At 30.8% G+C, this 14,188-nt stretch overlaps 1 protein-coding gene and 1 pseudogene across 1 annotated transcript; one reads left to right on the top strand and one right to left on the bottom strand.

Moving 5' to 3' along the window:
- Positions 1–14,188, bottom strand: part of LOC117181204 — a 127,931-nt pseudogene that overhangs the window by 59,754 nt on the left and 53,989 nt on the right.
- Positions 2,941–5,644, top strand: LOC117182251 (trypsin 3A1-like). Its single transcript, XM_033375358.1, has 3 exons — positions 2,941–3,116; positions 3,681–4,116; positions 5,092–5,644. The coding sequence occupies exons 1-3, from the start codon at positions 3,017–3,019 to the stop codon at positions 5,405–5,407; spliced, it is 852 nt and encodes a 283-aa protein (XP_033231249.1). The 5' UTR covers positions 2,941–3,016; the 3' UTR covers positions 5,408–5,644.

Genomic DNA, 14,188 nt, shown 5'->3' with positions numbered 1-14,188 from the left:
AAATCGTTCTTTGAATAAACAATGTTATCGCTAAGAGCCGAATGTTGTTAGCACTAGTTAAAACTGGCTTTGACTAAATTCGGGGTCTAACGATATCAGTTCATGTAATCTACAGAAGAAACGTATATTTAGTTTCTAATAAAAAATATTAATAAATGCTTTTCTAATAGGAAATTGCTTATTTTTTGTCATTAAATAGTAATGGACAAATGGAGTACGTAGTATGCAGTACAAAGTGTATTCTCTCGCAATACAAATTAGTTCTCAAAGTAATAAGTAATGGCCAAAAATTATCACCATATACAGTTAAATGAAGAAAATAAGGTGTTTTGTATTACTATACTACTTCTATCTTTTCTCAGCATCAAAACTGAATGCGCTTGAAATATTTTGGGAATTTTTGCTTACGCAGCGAAAATAACAAAAAATGTTATGATAAGTTACAATAATATTGCAATAAATTGCAATTCTTGTTTCTGTTATTAAACGAAACATTACTTTTTAATTAATCGGTCAATTAAAATTTCTCTACATCAAATATTCATATGCTCTATACAATGGAGCACATCGTCTTGTGTGTCAATTAATATTTTATAAACTTTTTGATGCATTAATTCCGAATAATATGTCACATTTTAGTACCACAGAAATATATATCTTCTTTTAGATTGCCTGTACGTCGGTAAAAGAGCTAGCCAAACCCGAAGTTAATTTAAAATCACATTTAATCATATTCACTACATATTTTTCTTTAAAAAATCACTTATTTATTTCAACCATGAACAAAGATCGTTCACCTGATTAATATTTCCCTGACTGAAATAAGAATTTATTTGCTTCAATTATGTTATGTTTTCAGTTTAGATAGTGCCACTTTCCTCGAGGCTTTATAATCTTAAAAATATGTTTATATATAGTAACGTCATCCAGTGGCGGACTGGCATGGGGGCGCAGCTGAGAAACCTTGCCCGGAGTTTCCCGACTACGCCCCTCGTGGTTGGCGCCCCCTGAGGCATGCTAAGGCGCCCCAAAAAGATTATATTGTTTAAACAAATAAATAGATGTTAGATTGCAATGGAAAGAGTGACAAGTATATCCAATAATATCCTCGATTTACACGTGTACTCCTATAAGTAATATTAGTACAGTAAAAAGTGTCCTCCAATTTTTTTCACCCAAATTATTCCTAAGAAATTCTCTGATGTATGTTTTGGATTATATTAAAGAAACGATTTCAAAAATAAATAATAAATTATTCATACTGACACAGTAAAAGTGAAAGGAATATTCTTGTCATCAACTATGTTCCGGAATTTTAAATTAATTTATTTCCGATGCAATCTAAAATATATCTATTGATTAAAAATGTATAGGACACCAAAATGTATTTTTTAAGAGAGCCGGCTAACATCTTGATTTTTCACATATGTTAACTTTCGATGACGCCTATATATACCTTGAGGGAGTTTCCAAATCAATTTGTTTAAATAAAAAGTATGACTCCATTTTCGCTTACAAATACAAAAGGGGGCAACTCATTTGATTTATTACAAAATGTCAAATAATTATCGGCTGTATTTATCTTAGTAATTGTTAAGTTTAAACTCGATTTTTATATTAAAATGACTGCTTATTATTCGAAATTTTCTCTAAAACAAGTTATTAGCTTACATTTCAAGAGTTCGGATCAAAGGATATATTTCATTATTATGGAAATTGTAAAATATTACTATATTTTACTATACTTTTCTATAATAATTGTTATTTTATTATAATTTTAGAATTTTTCGTAATGGTGTTACAAGTTTTTCATTCTTAAAAATAATAAGAAAAATGAAAAGAAATTAAAAAGTGGTTGAACTCTTAGACGAAAAACAATCTGCCCGATGCGTGGGCATATTCTTATCGCTTTCAAGTTGCAGCGCATCTAGGGTGCGCGACTTTTGGTTCTTGCACTTCGCGCTCGATTATGTATTCACTTCACGCTTCATGCTCGATCTTTGTAATTCACAACATTTGTGCAGAAAGTTTTTAAAATTAAAGGTCAAAGCATCGACAAAACTGTAATTTGGTGAATGCGAATTATTTGTTGTTAAAGCTCTTTCGGCTTTAACGAGCACATTCTCAACACGCATCTCGTGCTTTGCCCTCGATTTTTTCCAAAATGCTTTAAATTTTATTTTTAGCTGCCCTGGGAAATATATTGTTACAATCAATTTATATTATTACAATTTATTATATGAATGAGTCTTGAAACAGACATATTTTCACTGTCTTATTTTTTATAATTCAGAGAGTTTACCTTATAATAAACTATAAATAAACTTATATAAACCATAAATAAACTATTTCTTTGTTAAAAAATAAGATTTTTTATTTTTAACGTTTTTTTTAAAGATTAAAATGAAGCTTAAAATAAAAATAAGACCACTGACGTCATCTGATTTCTTGAATGTAAATCAATTCTTTCGATTGATTCTGTATTTTGCTATTAAGATTCTTATCCGATCAGCAAATTCTACTTCTAGTAGTTAATTATTTTATAAAAACATATAAATCAGAATATGTTATGTATACTGTCAGATTAAATTGGGTTATATTTATAATTCAATCAGTTTGACCGAAATTAATCAATGAGAATAAATGTCCTAATCTGATAAAAAAGGAGATCTGCAGATGTTTTGGCACGAAAACCTGTCATTATTCGTCTTTGTCATGCGCGTCGCTGGTAAATACAAATAACTTTAGAGATTACTCATACTTGTACATTTCCTTACAAATTCTAAATATGCTGTAAACTCATATTTTACTGCTGATAACATTCTCTCCGCAAATGAATTATGAATTATATTGCAGTCATTGACATAACAAACAGAGTTTCCACATAAATAACGAAATTTTTGATTTTACCATTCATTTCAAGTCTACACTCGTAAGAAGGCAAGTAACTGAATTTCAGAAGCCCATTTTAATAGTTACCTCCACAAAAATCATAGTAGATAATTTGTTGTGAAAAATGGAAAGATACACTTATTTAAGTTTCCTAATTTTTTGTGGAATTTTATTCAAGCTAATTGGAATTTTATCGCAAGAAATAGAAATTCCAGAATTGGGTGGTAAGTGAATTAATATAGAATAAATAATAAATGAGTATACCTAATATTTGACAAATTTTATAAATGAAATGATATTATTATTAAAAAATAGTGTTCAACAAAATATAGCTTATGTATTCGTGCAGATTGCGCATTTGAGCTGTATTTTTTCCTATACATCAACGTATTTTCGATGCTTTTTTTAACACTGAGATAATTTTAAAAATCTTGGAAAACTGTTAAAAGTTTTTTGCTTATTTTTTGCAAGTTTTTTGCGACAATTTAGATGACTCTATTTGTTAAAAATTTACTATATTCGCATATAAAAACGGTTAATAAACGCTTGACATGCGTGAAAAAGATGGAGATTCGCATTTAGTAAGAAATACAATTTTGGAAATGACGTTTTTCATTTCACATAAATTATATTTTGTTGGCCACATAGAGAAACTCTAAACTTTTTTTTCTTTGATAAAAACAGTAGTCAAAACATTTGGCAAGTGTTTGCAACTTTTCATCTAAATAAATTATAAAAAAGTTTGAGGATTTTCTGTGTAGTGATTATACTTTTCATAATTTGTGTAGGGAAATCGTTGGATCTTCATCCACGTCAAAAACGGCTGGTTAATAAATATACCTATGAAAATATTGCAGTACCAATTGAACATGTTCCCTATATTGTCAATATTCTTGGAAATGGAGCTACTTTATGTGGGGGTAGTATAATAACACCTATCACGATTTTAAGCGCAGCTCATTGTTTTGTTTTTTTCGGAATGGACTACAAAATCATATCTGGCTCAAACCGTGTTAAAAATGGAACAGTCCACAAAATAATAAGGAAAATAATACCCAACAGCTGGAATTATAAAACTCATGCGAGCGATCTTGCTCTGCTCATTATTTCTCCAGCGATTGATTTGATCGCTGGACCTAATCGCAGAATAGCATTATATGACAGAAATATAGCAGCATTTTCTCATGGTACTCTTAGTGGCTGGGGTTGTCACAAAGTAATAATGTAAGATATAAAAATGAGTGATTATATAAGTAAATTCACAGTGTTTAAAAGTATACAGGTACAGTTAAAGTTAAAAAATATCAAAAGTAAGTTTTTAGTTGGTACAGTCATAGGTTATGGTCAACATCGAGGTCAACATTCTGATCTGTTCACCAGCAACATTTATTTATTATTTTTACTAAATGGATTGGTTACATTGTAATATTTCAAATAAATTTGCTCTTAACTATGCCATTTTTAAAACTACCTCTAAACGTAAAAATTATTGAACAAATTCAGACATAAACGTTATTTGTTTACGGTTAGGTATGAAGATTTAATCAATTGAATATTGAAATGTTTCGATATAGGAAGCTATGCCTGTCCAAGTGAAAATAATATCGATGGCAATAATTGTATGATTGCATATCAAAATAAAAATAAATTCATTTAAAAAGCGAAAACATCAAGTTTAAATAGAGCGAATATTTTTGAATAATTCTAAATTAACCTTTGTAAATTTGCAATTATAGCTACGAAAAGAATTCTTGACAAATTATCCTGAATTTACCGGTAGACACTGGAAATTTATGTCTGGCTTAATTCAATAGGATGGTAAAGAAAAGCTAAATAATCTTAGACATCAATTATATTTGAAAGCGGCAGGCTGTATAACAATACGCTTTGGTATAAATTATTGTGCAACCTAAAACTTTTTTAACAAAATGTAATTATTACAGCTAAAGTGTTCAGAACTAACTGATTACAATTTGAAAGCATTCGATATTCAATAATGTAAAAATGAGATCTATACTATCATTTTAACAAGAACTTCAGGTTTGAAACATTTAAATCTTGAATTGAAAATTTCCAAATTCCTAATTATCTAATTTTTATCTCTGCCCTATTGCACATAACACTGATTTTTTTGCTTAGGGAAGGTGAAATTAAAGACTTTTATACCTTTTTATTAATTTAAAATTTTTTTATTTTCAGGGGACTGAGGTTTCGTCCTACCCACTTACGATCAACTACTATTCCCATAATCAGTCAAGAAGAGTGTCAAAAACTCTACGGTAATCGAACAAAAATTTTGCCTACACATATTTGTACTTATGATAGAAGTCACCACAGAGGTGCTTGTGCCCATGATGATGGTGGACCTTTAGCACTCCTTGGCAAACAGATTGGTGTTTTAGCTAGGAATAGAATGGTTTGGAATCCACCTGTCGAGCTTCCAGATGTTTTTATAAATGTAGCTGATCCAGATATTAGGCACTGGATCTATTCTAATGCTCAATACGTGTATTAGAAATTAGTTTTAAATCTGAATCGACCCAAAAGAGCAAATAAAGTGATAATTTTCTTTACATCTTTTTATCTTAATTGTTTTAAGTCCTCGGTACCTCGGCGTACTTTTTTGAAAGCCTGCGGCGGCGCTAGGACTATTTCTTGCCGCAACCGTAAATTTGTCTAATTAGAATTAAAGGGGCCATTTCATCAGTATTAAAAAATTAATTTTAGAATAATGTACTTTATGTCAACAGAAGTCATATAAAAGTATTCATGGCAATATATCATAGATTATATTATGGTTCAGAATTTCCTGACAAACCATGTTAGTGTGTTTTTCTCTATTCAGGAAACGTCAGCTGAGTTTTAATAGAGGACTTGTTCGCAAGCAGATAACAATTGCGAAATTTTAAAACTAATCAATTTAGTGATTAGTGAATTGAGAGTAAGATATTCGGAACATACCATTTTTTCGTTACCTAGCTTAAGTAATTTCTTTTAAAAAGTTCAAAATGTTACAAGTTCTATTTAAGAAAAGGCAGTGGATGCTCTGCCGGTACTGGCAAAAACTTTTTTGCCGGTACCGACAAAAAAGTTCTCTTTTGGTACATTATTACATAACGTTATTGTACATTATTACATTATCACATTTTATTTTTATTGTAAATAAAATTATTTCTGCGAGCAGTGCCTTCAAAAAAAAAAACTGCCTTCAATATTATTTCTGAGAACAGCTGGAAAGGTGTGCGCCATACCGCCCCACAGTGGGGTGAAATCGGAAAACGAGGTTCAAAATTACATTTAGAACGCAATTATGCACCGATTTCAGATTTTTTTAAATTCAGGACCTAATTTTTCAGAAAATGTTAAAAGTGGATTTTTTATTTTTTTTTTATTTCATTTTGATTTTAATACAAACAGCGAAAAAACGTCGATTTTTTAATTTCATTTTTTATCATTTAGAAAAAATTGTTCTTATACTTCTCGTTCCTTGAATTTAATGCACAAAGGTATAAAGAAACAAGACAATTGTTAAATTGCATGGCTAATTGTTATAAGCCAATTGTATCAACAAATACTTGACATTAGGGGTTATTCGTCTTCAAAGTATATTTCTGCTTTGAAATCGCATGCTTTCATCGTGAGGATGATGCGTGGATATTAAATTATATGAATAAATGCATATATTTGGCGATTTTAAGCGAAAAAAAAACGTTTTTTCTTCTGACTATGATGAAATTATATTTTCAATGATGTTTTCTGAAAAATGTTCACCATGTATTAGAATTTGCTTATTTTATAAACAAATGATTTCAATAAATTTACATATAATTCGTTTTTTAGCGAAAATATATCGTTTTTTTCTTTTGATCTTGTTGAAGTTATATGACTAATGATGTTCCTTAGAAAAATGTTGCTAAGCATCTCTAATCGTTTATTTTATAAGCAACTGTACATTGCAGATAATTATAGGCATAAAAAAAATCGTTTTTTCATCTAGTCTGGTTAAAATTATATTGTGAATAATGGCTTTTGACAAAATTTTGCGATAGAATAAAATTCGTAAAATTTATAAAGAAATTACATAACAAGTACACATTGTAGGCGTTCATAAGCAGAAAAACAATTTTTTCTTGTAGTCTTGTTGAAATTAGGTTGGCAATATTTACTACATAAGCTCTTGTTGAACAATAAAATTTATAAAATTTATAAACAATTTAAATGAAAAAATAGACATTTTATATAATACAATAAGAAGAATCGGGATGCTTTTTTATCGTGAGTCCCCTTGCCTCTCCCGAATCAGAGTGCTATATTAGTATGAGTTTTTCAGCCGTTTATGGCAATGTTTTTTGCATGAACTTTTTCCAAACAATACAATTTTTATTAGTTGATGTTAGTGAGTGTCAAACAGGTAAAAAATTCAAACATTAGATATTAAATTGTCGGTATACTGGTCCAAAAAATCTCTTTATTAATAGACGTTTTGCCCTTCGATTTAGGGCCTATTCAGTAAAATACAACTATATACGTCACAGAAAATAAAGGCATCGTAAATCACATTGTGATAAAACAACCCTTTTCTCTGTTTTTATGTATTCTTTAGCATAAAATAATTCAATAGAGATATTCCTTGGTAACTTTATGGATTGAACGATGTCCAGTCAATGAAATAAAAACTGTTTGCTTATGATATAATTGTAAAAATTAGTAAAAGTTAAAATAGCTAAAAAAGATAAAAATATTGACAATAAACATTGATGGGCCATCAGATTATTCTTTCGTAGGTCGCCATGACGAAGTGACATTTCATGAAAATGGAGTAATAATTTCGTTCAAAGCAAAACGGTTATATAAACAAGTTGAGTATCAGTCAAATAGTCCGCTGTGTGCATATTGCGCATTTGACGTCACAGAGTGATAGAAGATCAGACTCTCTCTTAATTAATTTAAAATCTACTCTCACCATTTTCTGAAAAATTTAGTCCTGAATTTTTCTAAAAAAATCTAAAATCGGTCCATAATTGTGTTCTATAATAAATATCATTTTGAAACTCGGTTTCCGATACCATCCGACTGTGCTCCCCCACGAGCCGTTGGAACATTGTTTGACCAACATTATTTCTGTAATCAGATAAAGTTGTTCCTTCCCGACCACACGAGGCTTTAGAAAGGGGTAGTGGTTTGACCAACATTATTTTCGTCATCCGTCAAAGGGATGTATTAACGTCCCCACCATAAGGGGTTTGACAAAACATTGTTTCTCTGACCGGTCATAGGGGTTAAACCCTTATAATAAAATACCAAATTAAATTACATAATCTTACTCCAAGACGTCTGCCAGTCCCTTCGGTATGCCAAAAATATGGTTTTTGCTGGTACCGACAGAGAACTTTATTGCTGGTACCGGCAGAAAACTTTTTTGCCAGTACCGGCAGAGAACTTTTTTGACAATACCGGCAGGGACCTTTTTTGCCAGTACCGGCAGTCTATCCACTCCTTAAAAAATTTCACGTTTTTGAAACTTATTTTATTGCCGTTCAAAGTACTTTAGGTTAAGTCATATCGATAAATGTTAGAAATATATCAAGCAACTTCATTTTGCCAAAAAACATGGTTAAAGTTGAGATAGTTGCATGGAAATAAGTATAGCTACTGGTGATGGGGATTAAACTAATTTCTTCTGTTCCGTGCGATGTTTTTAAGAATAAAATATCATCCTTAAATGCACTCTTGAAGTTTTTACAGATTAAAAACATGAAAAATGTACTTCTGAATAATTGTGAGTTAAAACTAGGTGGAGCTCATTTTGTGTTACTCCTTCTTTTTTCAATTGATGATGAGGTTTATACTTATTCTTTCTGTTTCGTGTGATGTCTTTGTATACTAAAATATCATTTCCAAACACTTTTGAAGCTTTTGAACCTAAAAAATGTTATTAAACAATATCTTTAAATCTTGAAAGACTTAATAGGACCACTTGCTTCTATAATTTTCTTAGAATTTTCGTATTTTTAATCCTATCTCATAAAACGCTTTTTGTTTCATTTGTAAAATTTCCTTTTAAGCCTTCACCTATTATTGTCATTTTCAGTGCCTCAGTTTATTGCTTGTCGAATTGTAATTTCTTAGACAAATTACATGTACATGCAATTTAAAAAACTTGTATATTCAAATTGACTTTTGACATGTAGCATTTTTACAGAAGTGAAATATAACAATAATAATTATAAGCTAATATAATTTTATTAGTAATATTTGTTTATATTTTCACTGGATAAACAAAAAAATTCGTAAATTATTTCATATCAGTTAAGATACATATATTGGCGTGTCGTATTATTATAACAGTGGTAAAAATGTATGGCTAATTTATAAACCAGAGAAGTAATTTAAATTGTGATATATTGCGCTTTGCGGCACCTAGCGGCATTTGTCCTGAACTACTGAAGGCTGCGAATTAGTAATTAACTATCCAAAGAATTATGTACCCAAAATGACTCATTTCTTTTTCATGAATTAAATAAACGTATCCGACGGATTCCAATAAAATTTATTCAAGCAAATATTGCCTACACTTAAATAAATAAACAATTGAACTGTGACGCTAATGTGCCAGAGACTGAAAGCTGATTAAACCAAGAGGACTGTGAATCAGAAGCGTCTTAGGCAAGAGATAAGAAACATATCAACGGAGAGTGAAACAATATGTTCGCTTACAGCCACACAGTAAAAAAAGTGTTCAAAGTGATACCGAAATCAATGTCAATTTTATAAGTAACAAAAATGATACCGAATTTAAGAGAATTAAGATCGGCCAGAGTGAACGATCGATTTTAGAAATCATAATGATTCGATTCGGGATGATGTATGAAGTCAAACCAAGACGGCTGACGTTCTTAAAGTAATTTAGCTCACCTGCAAGCTTTTTATGGTTTTTGATCGTGCAGTGTACTCGAAAAGTTTAAAAAATAACGAAATCTGATATTAGAAAATATCACCTGTTAAGTGCAGTTGTGTCTTGCGTGCGGTTAGATACCATTTTTAGGTAATTTCGTTATGATACCAGTACCAAGAATTGACGGCTATTTTGTGTACTCTGACAAATGAACCAAAACATAAGATCAAATTGATCCGAATCGACAGATCATTATGATCTTGAGAGTCAAATGATCCTTAGAGCAAAATGCTTCGCAACAAAATTGATATTTTTTTTTACTATGTAGGTAAACAAAAAGTAGATTTTGAAAATGAAAAAGGTGTATTAATAAGTAAGATACGATACAGCAAAGGAAAAGAATCTTTGATGCTTTGTTCACGAGCTTTGGTTTACGATAAGAGAATGCTCAGAAATCGATACGGATCGAAGGCGGAGAGAATACTGACCACAGCGAAGGGCTCAACTGGGTCGAAAAAGGGTTCTAGCATTCTCCCAAAGTGAGTGAGCGAGAGGACCCAAAAAAGAGATAGATATGAAGAGAGGTCGAGGAAGAAGAAGAGAAAAAGATGTCTAGTAAATGTGACGCAGTACTCCTTCAAACCCTAGGTAAGTTTTAAGAGTGTATAGGTTGTTATTCGTTTGTATATAATGACTTTTAGCAAATTTCGACAGTTTTTTCGTATTTAAAAAAATCCTGACGTAATAGGTAGAAAAATTTTAACCTGATTCGAAAAATGTGTGGTCCTGTGTGGTCCTCTTAATAGCTATAGAGCAAATAATTGATCAAATAAAGCTTAGTCAATAAAAATCAATGTTTCATAATGTTAAATAAAATTTAATTCATTGACGTAATATATTAATTTATATGTTAAAAACCCTGTCAGTTAACGTCAATCGCAACAGACTTGTTTGAAATATTAAGGCTGGTCATTATGCAATTTATTTGTATATTGTAAATTACCAGATATGACTCTGAGATACATGTTTTTGAAAATCGATTCATTTTCATTGCATTTCAGGTTATTTAAAATTAACTAAAAACCAAAATTAATTCAAAAGTCGATCTCCAAACATCTCTTAGCAATTTAATTATCTTTAATTTAGATACAAAATTGTTAATTTAATTTGATTTCATCACTAAATTGTGAAAATATTTGAGTAGTTGTTTGGGCACTGTTTATAAAACAATTGTATTGATGTCATTTTTTAGAAAAACTTTAGATGTTTCTATCATTCATTCTTCAGAATTAAAAAAAAGCTCTTACAATTGTGAAAAATGTACCAGATTTTTACCAAAAATGCTATATATTCCGGACAAGAAGAGATATCCGGTTATTTTTCTTGCAATAAAAGCGTTTCTATTATATCGAATGTTTAAAAAAAATTAGAAAATTGGAGAAACTTACCATTTTTAACCCGTCAATTATTTATGATTTGGGAGAGAAAATAAAATTAAGTGTTAAAAAATGTGAATATTGTATGTTTGTTGTGTAGCGAGTACACCGCCATTAAATTGCAATTATCGGGTAGCAGTTGTAGATTAGAATATTTTTTGGATATTCATTGAAGTATTGAACCAATACAGAGTTAGTGGGATAATTTTAAAAAAATTGAAATTATATGCTCATCTCTACCGAAATTCCACTTTAAAGGGAAAAAATCTTAAGAAAAGCCTAGGTCCTGGTATCAGAAGGACTTTTTATTGTGATATGTCATTCTGAAATTAAAATGAAGGGATATATTTGAACTCCAAATTCTTGTTTTTAAATTTTACAATTTTTTCAAATTACAAAATGTTATAGGCATTTTTTCAATATGACGTATTTTCCGAACAAGTCTGTTTATTTGGGAATTTCTTTTTTTACTCGACTCGACTCGGATTTTCTCAAAAACTCCACTCTCTAAAATTTTTATTTTTTTAGAAATAACTAGCAATATTGACTACAAATCTTTTAAGTTTCATTTTTTGTTAAAAATGTCTAGAAAAAATAGCTCTTGCTATTTTGTGATAACCTTTTTCCTTTAGGAAACATAATAAAACATTATATGGAAAAAAATCCAGCACCAAAATGGGCTTAGATTCTATAAAACTGATAAGATTTTCCTTATATAAGCAGAAACTGAATAAATATGGAAAAAAATAAAAAGGCGGGGTTTGCCAGGAAGTCTGTACTTCTTCATTTTATATCGACCGAATTTTTACGACGAAAAAAAGTAAATCCTGCATATCTACGCTAGTTCGGAAAATACTGCAGTTTGAAAACAAAAATTCTCTCAATTTTTGAGATTTTGAAGGTCATATTCAAATGATTGTAACAAATGAATAAAAAATGTGTTTAGTAAACAGTGAAATATATAATGTCTATTCCTAATTCAAAATGAAATTGGTCTCTAGTAAAACTCTAGAATAATTCTATAAAAGCTCAGCAGCGGTATGCAAAATTATTTTTGACTGAAACATTGTGAAAAACTACAGCCATTATTTAAACAAATTTATTTTGAATCAAAAGTACAAACAGCGACTTGTAAATTAAATGCAGCTTAAAAATGTTGAGCGGCGAGCTAGACTTCTATCGATATTCGATAGAAATTGCATAGAAATTATTTCACAGAAATCCTGTTGATTCACACAGCTGTCTAATCATCGAATTCACTAGACAGGAACATTAACCGGGGCGTGAGTTAGTATTCCATTTCAGAACAATGCGGGTCGTGGGTATCGGATTCGTAGTACAATAAGAGCATGTGACTTAAGCTATATGCCTATATAGATATGTATTTTTTTAATATATATATATATATATTTATAGAGAGAGAGAGGAGAGTACTCGAATATGAGATATTCTCGTAATATGAGAAAGCGGGGTATCAGCTAAACTAAGAGACCCACTCCGTTGGTTCTATCACTAACTTGTAGCCCTTGAAGGAAGAGTAATTTCGTGGTATAATCCATTTTTCATTGGGCTTCTAAAGATTATAGGCGAACTTTTTGTGAAATCGATGGTGGTCGAGTTCTTGGAAGGGAATTCTTTAAACCCTATTTATTATTCATTAAATATGTATTTAGCAGTAAAGTTTGTCTGGAGTGATGGGGATTGAATAACTAAGTAGCAAAATATCGATAGTGTTGAAGTTTTTCACTGTACAGGTCAGACATAGTAATTGCATAGTTGCACGGTGTGGTCTTCATAATATGAGATACCTGTCGTTTTTATAACACTGTGGCTGCGCGGAGGAAATTGGTTTGAAAAGTGTTTGTGACTACTGCAAAAACTAAATATATCTAAATAGCAGTAAATTTATACTTCGGAAACATAGAATGAAGTTTTTTCATTAAAAATAATACTTTATTTTGCATTTTATTAGCTATTTCCTGGGGTATGAGGAAAAAAACAAGAAGTCTCAACTCCCTGGCAGAGGCCTTGAATGTGTGGATGAGAATCCGGAGAAATGGAGAGTGTCTGACGAGCTTGAAGAGTCAAAGCACTCGGGCTATTGAGATCAACTCGAGATAGAGACTCGATTTGGTCAAGTACTCAGTGGAAAAGCTCAGCGTAGCTGCCAAATCGATCATATTCACCGGCGACATGGCAAACCGCTTCAGGCTTGGAGTGACCTGCAATTGAATCTTCAGTCAACCGTGAGCGAGAGCTATCAGAAATGAAATTGATCAAATTTATTGCTACTAATAGAGTTAATTTGACAGGAAACCCAGTTTTTTTATTTTTTATTTATGACTTCATCAGGGCTATATTTCTATAATATTTTAATTAACATGTGCATGATTTCAGGACTTTTCGATGCTTGTAAAGCGGGGAAGAAGTAGTGCCTTTCGAGCATGGTGACGACAGAGAGAGGCCCGAGTAAAAATGTTTCGACTTGAGTTCGACTTGGTTATGTCTTGAGTTCGACTCCAGGGCATCGATGTCTGGCTGCTTTTCAAAACTGATTCGAGACATAAGCCTTCATCTTACTTTTATAGTCATGAAAGGTAAAACGGCGTTTACTTGTCTCAAGTCAAGCCTTGTCTTGACTAAGACGACGTTTGCTTATCTCAAGACGAGCCTGTCTTGGCTCAGAGGTTCAGCATAACATTTTCTCAATAAGACCTATTTCTACTAAGAAATGGGATTAAAATTGATGAACAAAAAATTTGTAATTATTAAATAAGTTATCTTTAATTTAAAAATTTATAATGTATGGGTCTGAGCGAGTATCACCCTTAAAAATTTTCTTTAAAAAAATTAAAATTGTAACTTTTTAGAAGGATCTCATAAGCCGATAGAAATACGTAAAAACAAACAACATTTTTGGTATCATTGTCAAACAAGTTTAATACGAATGAAAAACCGTAAATAA

Source organism: Belonocnema kinseyi, chromosome 10, assembly GCF_010883055.1.
Source record: "Belonocnema kinseyi isolate 2016_QV_RU_SX_M_011 chromosome 10, B_treatae_v1, whole genome shotgun sequence".
Taxonomy (NCBI): Eukaryota; Metazoa; Arthropoda; class Insecta; order Hymenoptera; family Cynipidae; genus Belonocnema; species Belonocnema kinseyi.
The sequence above is the reverse complement of the archived record's forward strand: the minus strand, read 5'-3'. Positions and strand labels throughout refer to the sequence as shown.